The 13,776-nt window shown below is 36.6% G+C and overlaps 1 protein-coding gene across 1 annotated transcript; it reads left to right on the forward strand.

Moving 5' to 3' along the window:
• LOC109830536 (probable aspartyl aminopeptidase) lies at positions 4,357-13,463 on the forward strand. Its single transcript, XM_020397818.1, has 11 exons — positions 4,357-4,524; positions 4,606-4,741; positions 4,823-4,901; positions 5,612-5,814; positions 6,176-6,248; positions 10,890-11,006; positions 11,134-11,289; positions 11,624-11,800; positions 12,131-12,205; positions 12,373-12,513; positions 13,055-13,463. The coding sequence occupies exons 1-11, from the start codon at positions 4,452-4,454 to the stop codon at positions 13,274-13,276; spliced, it is 1,452 nt and encodes a 483-aa protein (XP_020253407.1). The 5' UTR covers positions 4,357-4,451; the 3' UTR covers positions 13,277-13,463.

Here is a 13,776-nt window from a genome sequence, read left to right on the forward strand (position 1 = left end):
ATATGTAATACCCCAACCCTTGAAAGGGTGATGTGATTAGTATTGATAGATTTGATTGGAATACTCATACCATCAAGATGCATCTTCTTTTCGGGAACCCAATTCTTAGAAACTACAAAGTTAAGCGTGCTTGGTCTGGAGAAATTCTAGGATGGGTGACCCCCTGGGAAGTTTTCCAGGGAGCGTGTGAGTGAGGACAAAAAACGTGCTGAAAAGACATGTGATGGTTTGTGAGGCCAGTCCATCAGATCTAGTAGCGTACCGACCCCGGGATTCCGGGGCGGGGCGTTACAAATGGTATCAGAGCCAAGCCAACCGGAATTGTGAGAGCTAAGTGCTATGCGGCGCAAAGTGCTACGTCGAGAGGACGGGAGCCATTTCTTGAGGCCGTAGGAGCCACCTCTAGAATCTCACACGGATGATACGGTCTTGGATGATATGGTTTAGCACAACGAGGACGTTGTGAGTTTAAGTGGGGGAGTATGTAATACCCCAACCATTGAGAGGGTGATGTGATTAGTATTGATAGATTTGATTGGAATACTTATACCATCAAGATGCATCTTCTTTTCGGGAATCCAATTCTTAGAAACTCCAAAGTTAAGCATGCTTGGCCTGGAGAAATTCTAGGATGGGTGACCCCCTGGGAAGTTTTCCAGGGAGCGCGTGAGTGAGGACAAAAACGTGCTGAAAAGACATGTGGTGGTTTGTGAGGCCAGTCCATCAGATCTAGTAGCGTACCGACCCCGGGATTCCGGGGCGGGGCGTTACATAATATGCAATTATTTAAGATGTAAGGGACTAATATCTAAAAATGCGTTAAATTTATTATTATTTAATTATTCCTCCAAAAAGAGGATGTATTATGCTATAATAGCCCGCATGCGAGTGACCTACTCTTAATAGAGAAAATTGCAAGCGACAAATTTGAAAATTCACCATCCTCTTTTAAAGGTTGAACAACTTAAGGTTTTGATACGATTCATTTACTCGAAAAAATATTTTAAAAAACAAATGTTTAAAGGGAGAAAATCGATAATTATACTATAAACTTCAAACTATTTTTCTACTATAAAAAACAAAAGTGGAAGGCCTAGATGACTTATAAATTTTGAGCGTTAAAGATTATACGTGTTGTTACTTAGGGGCTGTTTGGTTCGCTTAAAAGACCACTGGAAACCCATTTCTGGATCTGACACCGCCTCCCCATCAGATTTTTTTTCGCCCATTTCTTTTCCTGGCTTTGGTTCGCTGGGGTTGGAGGGGAGAAACAGGGATGAAAACACCGCCAACTCAGACTTTTTTCTCTCCCCGATTTCCTTCCCTAACCGAGAGAAATCGAGGAAAACTTCGGCCACCTCTGACAATCACTCTCTTGTTTCTCTAGTTGATTTCTTTGGTGATGTTAGGGTTACCTCATTGCTCTCCTCCCGCTAGAAATCTCATGCGGCCTTCTTTCGTCGACAATGAAATTGACTCCTTCGCCTTTCTCTCTCCTCCATCAGATTCATCCCCTCTTCCTCTTCAGTTTACAGCTTCGGCGACAATAACAATGGAGCTCTCAGTCTCTCCTCTCCTCTCCTCGATGCCTATAAGCCCACTAAAATCCCAAATTTACCCTCTTCAGTTGCTAGCGTGGCAGCGAGGGCAGCGAGCCACTACCATTCTCTTGCGGTGACGACCGACAGCGAGGTCTGGGCATGGGGGAGAAACGTCAAAGGCCAACTTGGGAGAGGTGTCAACTCCCCAAGGTCGATCCTTTCCCTCGTTTTCTTCTTTGTTTTGGGTTTAATTTCAATAAAATCATAATTCACACTTGTTTGAGGTCCTACAACGGAATGTAATGAGATTTGGTAGAGTTGAATAATCAAATTTGTGATTGGCTTAAATATTTTAAACTTTTACCTACCATGGAGCGCTTAATTAACCAATTATCTAAAAATGATAGAAAGTTGCATGGAAAACCCGTGACATTTTAGATGCTTGAATTGTTCAAAGGAAGTCTCAGCTAACATGCATCTGAGGATGGAAATTTTTGACGATTATTGGGTTTTTGGTTGCTATTTGTGCTCGTCGTCGAGCTCCCGTGGCAGTTTTTTGTTACTATGTTGATTCGAGTTTGTTTAGCTCTATGTTTTTGGGTTTATGGTTGCTATTTGTGCTCGTCGTCGAGCTCCCGTGGCTGTTTTTTGTTACTATGCTGATTCGAGCTTGTTTAGCCCTATGTTGTTAGGTTTTTAGTTGCTATTTGTGCTTGTCGTCGAGCTCTCACGGCTCTTTTTTGTTACTATATTTATTCGAGCTTGTTTAGCTCAAACACGTTTATAATTATCGAGTTAAAATCAAGTAGTTAAGAACTCGTATTTTTGACATTTTTCACAAAACATGATTTTTCATAAATATGAGGTGCTATTTGAAAAATTCTCTTTCAAACAAGTTAGTGTTCATATTTAAAAACTTTCCCCAAAGTTTTACCTTTTTAGAGCCTATTTGCTATTATTTAATTCATTTCTAAATGTCCAGTTTTTCAAATATATTGTTGATATAATTCTGAGCTTGGTTCATGGATGGCTGGTGGGTGTTTGGTTGGTTGGTTGGTTGGTGTTCATGGATGGCTGGTGGGTGTTTCCTGGTTCATTAGTTGGTGGGTGTTTCCTATTTTATTGGCTGGTTGGTGTTTCTTTTTGCATATTGTTTCATGGTTTATGTTGGTTTTCAGTTTTGTTTTTGTGTTGGCTTTTGTGACTGTTTGTGATGATGATGAGTTCATGTTGCTTTTGAGTTCTTGAAAAACAAGTTTTGTGTGCACACATTGTTCAGGTGCTGTTTTGTGTTGTTGGTTGGTGGTGTTGTTTTGTCCAGGTTTGTTCTCAGCCAGGTTTTGTGCACATATGACCAGTTTTATAAGAGGTGCTGCTCGTTCATATATGCTCAAGTTTGTTCTCAACTAGTGGTATGTTAGTTCTAGTTGAGTCCCTGTTAGTTCTAGTGGCTCTCGTGTTAGTTCTAGCTGATGTCATGTTAGTTCTAACTTCAAGCTAGTGTTATTTCTAATATAAGCGTTAGTTTTAGTGGTATGTTTGTTCTAGTTGAGCCATTGTTAGTTCTAGTGGCTCTCGTGTTAGTTCTAGCTGATGTCGTGTTAGTTCTAACTTGCAGCTAGTATTATTTCTAATATAATTGTTCTATTCTAGTGATATGTTAGTTCTAGTTGAGCCCCTGTTAGTTCTAGTGGCTCTCGTGTTAATTCTAGCTGATGTCATATTAGTTTTAACTTTCAGCTAGTGTTATTTATAATAAGCATTAGTTCTAGTGGTTTGTTAGTTCTAGTTGAGCCCCTGTTAGTTCTAGTGGCTCTCGTGTTAGTTCTAGCTGATGTCATGTTAGTTCTAACTTTCAGCTAGTGTTATTTCTAATATAAGCATTAGTTCTAGTGGTCTGTTAGTTCTAATGTTAGTTCTAACTTTCAGCTAGTGTTATTTCTAATATAAGCATTAGTTCTAGTGGTCTGTTAGTTCTAATTGAGCCTCTGTTAGTTTTAGTGGCTCTCGTGTTAGTTCTAGCTGATGTTGTGTTAATTCTAACTTGCAGGTAGTGTTATTTCTAATATAAGCGTTAGTTCTAGTTGAGCCCCTGTTAGTTCTAGCGGCTCTCGTGTTAGTTCTAGTTGATATCATATTAGTTCTAACTTCCAGCTAGTGTTATTTCTAATATAAGCGTTGGTTTTAGTGGTATGTTAGTTCTAGTTGAGCCCCTGTTAGTTCTAATGGCTTTCGTGTTAGTTCTAGCTGATGTCGTGTTAGTTCTAACTTGCAGCTATTGTTATTTCTAATATAAGCGTTAGTTCTAGTGGTATGTTAGTTCTAGTTGAGCCTCTGTTAGTTCTAGTGGCTATCGTGCTAGTTCTAGCTGATGTTGTGTTAGTTCTAAATTCCAGCTAGTTATTTCTAACTTCTTGTGTTTGTCTACAATGGGGGTAATCTTACTCTGATAACCATAAACACTTTTTTCTACCCACTTCAACACCAACCAAACACAAGAAAAGTGGAAAATATCAAATCAACAAAAGTTTTCCCTTTTTTCCATGCAAACCAAACATAAGAAAAGTAAATACATTGGTTTCCCACCATATTTTATATGCGAACCAAACCAAAATAATTAATTTCTTAGAAAAGTTTGGAAAACTCAAAACTTGAGTTTCTTTACATCAAATTGAATTTCCATATATCTAAAAAACGAACCAAACAGCTCCTAGTTTTAAGATTAGTAGCCTTTATCGCTCCTCCAAAAAAAAAAGTAGAGGATCGAAAAGAATTGGTTTACATAGAAAGGATCTGGACAGAATTTTCCTAGACTTCATAAAAGCACAACAGCACCTCATTGATACCGGCGCCGGCGAGGACTCCACAAATTCTGCAAATTCGATCGATTGATCACCATCGCCCCCACAAATGGCTGCCGATTCCGTCGCCGCCGACCTCGTGGACTTCCTCAACGCATCGCCGACTGCTTTCCATGCCGTCGGTAATTCCTCAACCGATCCAAATATCATCTTTAATTAACTTTCCAGGATTCATTCAAACCCTAATCGAGTTTTGTGATCAGATGAGGCGAAGAAGCGATTGAAGGCTGCTGGATTCGAGCACGTGTCGGAGAGAGAGGACTGGAGCTTGGAGGCAGGGAAGAAGTACTTCTTCACTCGTAATCACTCTACAATCGTTGCCTTTGCAATTGGCAAAAGGTAGCTTTTTTAAGTGAAAGATTGGATTTTTGGTGCTTTTGAAGTGATTTTAGTGGAGTTTTTGGTTTGGTTTGTTTTTAGGTACGTTGCGGGGAATGGGTTTCATATCGTTGGAGCACATACTGATAGTCCTTGCCTTAAAGTGAAGCCAGCGTCCAAGGTGATAACTGGTTCGTTTTCTAATATATTTAATGTTTGAAAGGAAAATGTTATGATTTAGCTAGGAAAAATAAGGCAGAAAGAAAGATGGCTAAGTTGGGCAGTGTCTTTATTTTGGAAAATTAAGATAAAAGCAGACTATAAAGTTGACAATATATTAGAAGTTTTATTTGTTGGACATTTGAGTGTAATATGCAGTCATCTGGACAGCGTCACATGATTTAGTAAAGTATACATGGTAGACAAAAAATAGCAAAGGAATCAGGGGGAAAAATAAACAAAAATTTGGTTCAAGCAGTTTACTTTCAGATCACTTGCTGTTGTTAAAGGTACCTTCCACTGCACCAAAGCTCCAAAGTCGTGGGAAAGTTTTATGGATAGTTTACACTCAATATCCTCTGTAGGTTGGAGCCCTTTTCATGGGCCAAAACTTTGACTCATGCAGCTGTAACTTTTTAATCCGTTTTAAATTTGTAACCGCATGGGATTTTTATACTCTTATGAGCTTTGATAAAGGGATGATCTTTGTTAAGTGTTTCTCTTCAATACATACCAAACCTGGTAGGATTGAATAATTTTAATGGCGCTTAATCTTATTTTCGCATTCGTTTGCAAGTTCTGATTTTAAAAGCATTTATTAAATCTACATATTAAGAAAATAATATTGAAAGGAAGATATTTGGATGAAACTAATCATCATTGTTTCTTTAGGTAGTGAAAGGAGGTTATCTTGAAGTTGGTGTGCAGACATATGGTGGTGGTTTGTGGCACACTTGGTTCGACAGGGACTTAGCAGTTGCTGGAAGGGTGATTGTAAAAGAAGTGAAGGATGGTGTAGTATCCTACTCCCATAGACTTGTTAGAATCGAGGAGCCAATCATGCGGATACCTACTCTCGCCATTCACCTCGATAGGTACATTAATTTCGAGTCATGAATTTTTGTTTGGCACCTGTTTTAGACTTGAACTTTACTTTAATCTACAGTTTCATGTTTTTGCCCAAGTGATATATTAGATATGTTATAGTTGTTCTTTTAGAATACATCGAAACATTGCATTTCGGTTCACCTCTCTACATGACAGCATTTGCAGCTGTGAGAGTATGGTATCTAGTCGAGTTGGACTAGGAATTTATCCATTTTTTGTTCTGAGTAACTTCTGATTTATTCTAATAGAATATATGCATAGTCAAGAAATTATATATTTATCTTTCATTTGTATCTCGAGATTTTCAAGTCCATTCCTGCAAATATTTATCCCGTCTGTCCTTTGCAGGGGTGTTAATTCAGATGGCTTCAAAATTAATACACAGAGCCAACTAGTCCCTGTGCTGGCTACATCAGTTAAGGTAATATATATTCTTTCACAATAAAGTGATACATAATTTAGTTGGTAAGTAGTTGCTGGCCATTTCTGATCGTTCCACATCTTGGAAATGCCTGTAGAAAATCACATCTATTTTTTTCCTCATCTTTGGCATCTATCCACATTTGAAAATGCATTTATTGGGATATGGAGATCTGAAACTTACGTAATGACTGAAATTTACATGTTTGTCTTTTGGCTTATCTATTTGGTGAGGAGCTATGTCGATGTTGTTCCTTTTTCCTCTTCCTCCAACTAATTTTAACCTGTTGGGGTGTACTTCATTTAGTTTCATCTCAAAAAAGTTCTCATCATGTGTAGCTTTTGGGCAAATTTCTTGGTAAGAGCAAACAAGGCTAGTCTAATCTCATTAGTTCTAGAGAATAGAGAGTATCTGCTGAGTGTTTTTCTATTTTACTAAGTTCTTGGCAAAATTTTGAAGAAATAATAAATAAGAGGGCATATAGGGGAGTATGAATTATGTTTGCTGAATGATGCACCCTTCAGTCATTATGCTTTGCAGTTTTCTTAAGTTGGATTGTTTGATACTTATGTTCTAGTTTTGGAAATTAATTTAACTCCAAGGATCAATCTGTTTTTGGTTTTGATTAGATCTAGGGACCACCTTGATCTTGAGTGTTTTTCGGTTTTTTGGTTGTAACTTAGAGGATAGATTTGATCCTAGGGCTAATGAAATATTGGGGGAAAAAATTGAGTGGAATTGGCTGCAAATAGAAAATGGGGTGTAGCCTATGTCATTTTACTTATGACGAGACATACAGTATTCTTGAGTATGAAATAGTGGAAAAGAATTTTTTTGAGTTGTTTGGAGCTAGCATTCTTTCAGATTGTTTTCTCTTTTCAGATTGCATTTACTGTATTTACCACCCTCTTAACTATGTAGGTTCATTTTTGTTCCAAATAGGACGATTAATGCAAAGTTGTTTACTAATTATCTAAACTAATTTATTGCTAAAGAATTCTGAGCTAAAATTCAATATTCTGCATGAAGAACTTTGATAGAAAAGATTTCTTTTTGGGGATTGGAATAGTTTTACGCCTTTACCTGCTTGGAATTGAGGTGAGATAAGGGGAAACAGGTCTTTTATTATCTTAGTTAGGAAGAGCCTTAGTGAAATTCTTTGTCTATTCTTCTTTTTTTCTTATTCTGAGGGGATAACTTCCATCTATTCCATTCAATAATGAATCCCCTCCTTCCCTCCGGGCATAGCTTTGTATATCGGGAATTGTTATAAGAAATGTGAAAAGGAGAAAAAGACCTTTGCTATCTGATTTTCTTATACAGCCACCTGATTGCATGCTTTATAATGTGTGATACCTTTTCTTTAACCAACACATCTAGATAAAATGGGCAGGTCCACTAAAAAGAACAATAAGGAAAACTCTTGACTGACATAGCTATCAACACTTTTTACCTATGCATGACACCACCTACATTCTCACCCACCCATCTTTGAAGTCTAAGGTTCAAGGTTATGGTGCTAGTCCAATTTAATGGGAAAATGATACATGAACCACTTTAGAATGCGGCAGGAAACATGTAATTACGATTATGATATTACTTCTCAAGGAATGTGGTACGCTGGGCCGCTGGGGTGATACATGAACCACTTCAGTATGCGGAAGGAAACATGTAATTATGATTACGATATTACTTATTAAGGAATGTGGTACACTGGGGTAGACGGCTTTGGATGTTTAGTTAGTTTACTTGTAGGATGGAATGGATTTTATAAGACGTTTAAGAAGTCATATGTTTTTTCATTCATTTGGCACTTTATTATATATGCAAGGTTGTAGAGAGCACTAGGCGGCCTATACGGCCGACTCGGCTTCTAGAGCCCAGGCAGTTTTCCTATATTTTATTTTTAATTACAATAATTAATAATAAATGCATTAAATTCATAGAAAATTGAAAAAATAATAGTGATAGATTCATAATCAATCTTGCATAAATAGACTAAATGATAAATGCTAAGAAACACGAACACAATAAGTCAATATAAAGGACGCATAATATCTCAATTTCAGAAGCCTATGCGCAAAGTATCAGCAAAAGAAAAAAATATGAATAATCTAATACGTGGCATAATCATCAAATATGTTTTATCTTTAACTCTAATCTGTTTCTCTTCTTCGTGAGGATTACTTTCCCCTTGTTGTTGTTAAGTGGTGGTGGAAGAGGTTTGCTAAAGGTTAGAGGAGTTGGAGCCTTGGAGGAGGTGTTCGTAGTTGGTGAGGAGGCCAAAGGAGCTCAGAGGAGATTTGGAGGACGATGAAGGTAACAACATAGGAAATTACGACTAAGATCTAAGTGGTGCAGTTCAAGTAAGGCAACGTCTAGGTCTAAGCTCTCCGAAGCCTAGGCAGTTTTCCTATATTACATTTTTAGTTAGGGGTTGTTTGGTTGGTTTCCTAAAAATCAAGAAAAGGAAAAGGTACATGAAAATCAATAAAATATTATTTTCATCCATTTCTATCCCTAAAACTCATCACAACATCCAATAAAATATTATTTTCATCCTACAACTCATCTCATATTATCTCCTAAAAATAAACCAAACACAAAAAATGAGTCACATCATCCAACTCATCTCATCTCCATCACATCTCATCTTTAAAAATCACTCACAACATCCAATAATATGGTGACAACTCATCTCATCTCATTAACATTTTATTTCCACCTATTTCCTCCAAAAAGCTAGGAAATCTATTTCCTTAAGTGTGGGTCACATCATCCAATAATATAATGACATCTCATCTCATCTATTTTCTTATTTTTATGAATGAACCAAATACAAGAAAAGAACCTATTATAGGAAATAGGTTTCTTATAATTTATTTTCTTATTTTTTTAGCCAACCAAACAACCTCAAAACAAATTTTCTTAAAAAATTTTTTTAGCCAACCAAACAACCTCAAAACAAATTTTCTTAAAAAATCACCCACATCATCCAATAATAATGTGACAACTCATCTCAAAAATCACCCACATCATCCAATAATAATGTGACAACTCATCTCTCATTCTTTGATTTCCTTCTTTTTTTAGTCAACCAAAAAATCATCCCACAATTTTTCTTAGAAATAGGTTTCCTATTCTTTGATTTCCCTCTTTTTTTAGGCAAACAAACAGCCCCTTACAATAATTAATAATAAATGCATTAAATTCATACAAAACTGAAAAAAATAATAGTGATAGATTCATAATCAATCTTGCATAAATAGACTAAATGATAAATGCTAAGAAACACGAACACAACAAGTCAATATCAATGATGCATAATATCTCAATTTCAGAAGCCTATGCTCAAAGTATCAGCAAAAGAAAGAAAATATGAATGATCTAATACGTGGCATAATCATTAAATATGTCATCTTCAACTCTAATCTGTTTCTCTTCTTCGTGAGGATTACTTTCCTCATGTTGTTGTTGTTGTTGTTAAGTGGTGGTGGAGGATGTTTGCTGAAGGTTGGAGGAGTTGAAGGAGGTGTTTGTAGTTGGTGAGGAGGCCGAAGGAGCTCAGAGGAGGTTTTGGAGGACGATGGAGGTGACAACATAGGAAATTACGACTAGGATTTAAGTGGTGCAGTTCGCGAAAGGTGGCGCCTAGGTCTAAGCACTCCCAAGACTAGGCGGGCGGCCTAGGTAGCTCCTAGGCCTAGGCGGGAGCCTAAACAAGCTAGGCAGAAGTTTTTTAAAACATCATACATGCATGTACGAGGGGGCAGGGGTGAGGGAGGGGAGAACAGGTGGCGAGCATCTCTGTGTATTAACTTTTTCCCTTCCAAATAAACCATCTTGTTATTCCACACCAAAATAATAAAAAAAATAAGTAAATAAATCTTTTTCTGTCCTCTTTACATTATTTTTCATTGATGAATCAAATTGAAACACATGCTCAGATATTAAAATATAGTTGACAACAAGTCTAAAAGTTGTTGCGTGTCCAGAAAATTGATATGGTCGTTGCAAATTGCTGACATTCACAATTCGGAATATGTATTCTGGATCATGGATTCAAGGGGTCCTCATTTACTAGCTGAACTGGAATGGCAACAGATATGATAAGCTTCATATTTTGCCAATATGTATCGTTTCCCTTATTTTCAAATCTAGGGGATGTATTTATTTTACCATGAACTCCACTTATTTTGTAGGACAGTGAATTTTTTTTATTCCTTTTCTTTTCGGACACGCTGAACGATGAAATCTAATGTAGACTATGAAATGATGTTGTATGCTGTTTCATGAGTAGTTACATGCGGTTTCAGGAGTTGAGGATTCAGAACAGTTTCCTAGTTCTACCACTGCAAGCATCCTATTCCCTAAATAGTATTTGTAACTTGATGATGCATTTTTTTGTTTTCATTCATTTTGCATATTTACCTAAGCAAGATTTTAGCCACCAAATATTTGATGGTTGATTCAGGCATCAGCTTGTCATAAACCTATGCCATTCCTCAAAATTGGAACTTCTGGCCTTTAGTAGCCAACCTCATTTAGAGATAATGTGTTTTAGCTTGTATGTGTACGTAGCTTTGTATGTATATTCATTTTGAATGCTGTCTAATTTTTATATATTGATCATATTTGTAGGCTGAACTTCAAAAGCTAGTGGAAGAAAATAGTGCCCCTCAGGCCAGCAATGGTGGAAAAGAAATAAACGACAAGAAGAATATTGATAAACAAAAGCATCATACAGTTCTACTGCAGGTACAAGTATACTTTCTTCTAATTCTTTTACAGGGGATATAATTCAGATAAGAGCAATTTGATTTCCTCCTTATGCAAACCACGAAGGTTGGAAATTGCTTGATGTGTATGCTTTCATTTGTTGCAGCTGATTGCTGACCAGGCTCTCTGTAAACCGGATGAAATATGCGACTTTGAGCTGCAACTTTGTGATACTCAACCAAGTCGTATAGGAGGTGCTATGAAAGAATTCATATTCTCAGGAAGACTTGACAATCTTTGCATGTCATTTTGCTCTTTGAAGGTCAGGTTTCTTATGTTTATTTATGTGGTGAAAACCATCCTTAAACCTTGGACTATTGCTAATATATCTTGTATTTATTATACATTTCTGGTCCAATTTTGGAAAAGGTTTTTTTATTGCTGTCCCTGAGCTTGTTGGAAAATCCTTATTAATAGTATAATATCCATAATTTGATGACCAGGAAAAATAATGAATACTATGACTAATCCCTTGGCTGGTGTCCACTTTTGGAATCAACCATAAATATTATGACCATCCCAAAATTTGTCACTAGTGCAAACATAAGAGACGTTTGCCCAAATTATGTTAATAATTACGTCTTATTACTATCCAGGCGTTAGTAGACTCCACAGCTTCTGAAAGTTCTCTTGATGATGAGTCCAACGTGAGGATGGTAGCATTGTTCGATCATGAGGAAGTGGGTTCTAATTCAGCCCAAGGAGCTGGTTCTCCTGCAATGTTCGATGCATTGTCCAGAATAACAAAATCATTCAACAGTTCAGATCCCAAGGTAGCAATTATTTTATTAAATTGCTTGTGAGTACTACATCTAACGTGACAACGAACTAATACGTTCTTTTTTTTTTTTGGTTTGTCATCCTCTTGTCTTTCTCACTTTCATCATTTTTTTATCGGATAGTTTCTCAATTGTTTGTGAGGTTTCCGACTTGTATAAACAAACCTTCATCAAGTACTATATGTTCATTCTGAATATTTGTTTGCATGATGTTCTTAAATTTTTAGAAGAAATTCCTTTTAGGGTTTCTTTTTCTTTGCATCATTGTGTCAGCATAGCTAGACATTATTTCATGGACCTTAATCTGTCTTCCTAATGTTTCAGTTGCTTGAGAAGGCAATCCAGAGGAGTTTCCTGGTATCTGCAGACATGGCACATGCTTTGCATCCTAATTATATGGTATGTTTTTCCATTTGATAGTTAATGGTAAACCAAAGGTTATCATTGACATGTTAGAACTCAGAAATTTGAATTCTCCCTTTTTTCCTTAGCAATGTTCCATGCATTCTTATTAGTTGAGATGTAGCGTGCAGAACTTGACATTTTCTTGCACAATCTTATCCCAGGACAAACATGAGGAAAATCATCAACCTAAAATGCATAGCGGTCTTGTTATTAAACATAATGCTAATCAGCGTTACGCCACAAATGCCATCACTGCATTCATATTCCGAGAGATTGCAGAGAGGCACAAGTTACCTATCCAGGTTAGTTGACTCAGTTGCAGAATATTATGATTATTGTTATCTTTTACTGTTGTCAATTAAGCAATCATGTTCCTGTTTTTCATATGTGCATGCTGGCTTAGTATTTGTAGCTTTTATAGGTTTCTTAATCATATATTTAATTTGGATCCGGGAGGTTATGTTGAAGTGTTTGCAGTATATGAGGAAGGATGATTTCCACCGAATGACAGTCGAACACGAAGATTAATAAATCTAGCATTATTAGGAACAAAAAAAGAAGATATTTAAAAGGGAAAAGAAAAACAAGCACAAAACGCAACCAACAACTGCTCTGAGAATTGCTTATCCTAACTCAAAATGCACTTTGCTTGCACATGTTGTATCTTATTATGGAAGAAATAGGTGTGAGGTGACCATTCATTTTACTGATTGAACTACCAGTACACTCATGTAATATTTATCATTTCAAGTTAACATTGTAGGATTTTGTATCCTAACTCAAAATGCACTTTGCTTGCACATGTTGTATCTTATTAATTGTTAAGCAATATTTATATTGTAGGATTTTGTGGTTCGTAATGATATGCCATGTGGTTCAACCATCGGTCCCATACTTGCTAGCGGTGTTGGTATTCGAACTGTGGATGTTGGTGCTCCGCAATTATCGATGCATAGCATACGAGAAATGTGTGCTGTAGATGATGTTACACATTCGTATGAGCATTTTAAGGCCTTCTTCAATGAGTTCACTGCTCTGGATGCAAAAATCACAGTAGATTTGTAATTTTACTTCACAACCTATCTTAAAGGGGTTTATTTATCAGTTTGCTTCTTTCATCTTGAGGTTTGTTGTTAATAAAGGTTGAAAGACAATAAAAACTTGTTTAACTGCTGTCACCTGTTGCTGTATTATTAGTGCTGCTTCAGAGTCTAATACATTTTCCATATATAATGTGATGTGTTTTCGCTGCTATTAACTTGGATGACTTAGGATCCAATGTTTATGTTTATGCAAATGGAGTTTAGGTAACTTACTATGAATTGAATACTATCTGCTGAAATTTAGGAATCGTCTTTCCTAATTGAAAACTCTTGTTCTGGGATTGGACAATATACAAACAACCTGGAAACGAATTATCTCGGGTTCAAGTTCAAAGGCTATTGTGTTTCTTTAACCTCATTGAACAGTGTAAATATAGTAAGGATTCACAAGTTCTTTCCTATAAGATACTTTTAAGGGATCATGTCGTTTGTGACCATATCTGATTGAAATTTATCGATAAT

Source organism: Asparagus officinalis, chromosome 2 (genome assembly GCF_001876935.1).
Source record: "Asparagus officinalis chromosome 2, Aspof.V1, whole genome shotgun sequence".
Lineage (NCBI taxonomy): Eukaryota > Viridiplantae > Streptophyta > Magnoliopsida > Asparagales > Asparagaceae > Asparagus > Asparagus officinalis.

What these genes read in the sequence shown, in the direction of transcription:
- LOC109830536 (XM_020397818.1), top strand. Translation starts at nt 4,452, where the DNA reads ATGGCTGCCGATTCCGTCGCCGCCGACCTCGTGGACTTCCTCAACGCA. An exon ending in AAGTGAAGCCAGCGTCCAAG is followed by an intron (nt 4,902 to 5,611) that starts GTGATAACTGGT and finishes TTGTTTCTTTAG; the next exon opens with GTAGTGAAAGGAGGTTATCT. An exon ending in TCAACAGTTCAGATCCCAAG is followed by an intron (nt 11,801 to 12,130) that starts GTAGCAATTATT and finishes CTAATGTTTCAG; the next exon opens with TTGCTTGAGAAGGCAATCCA.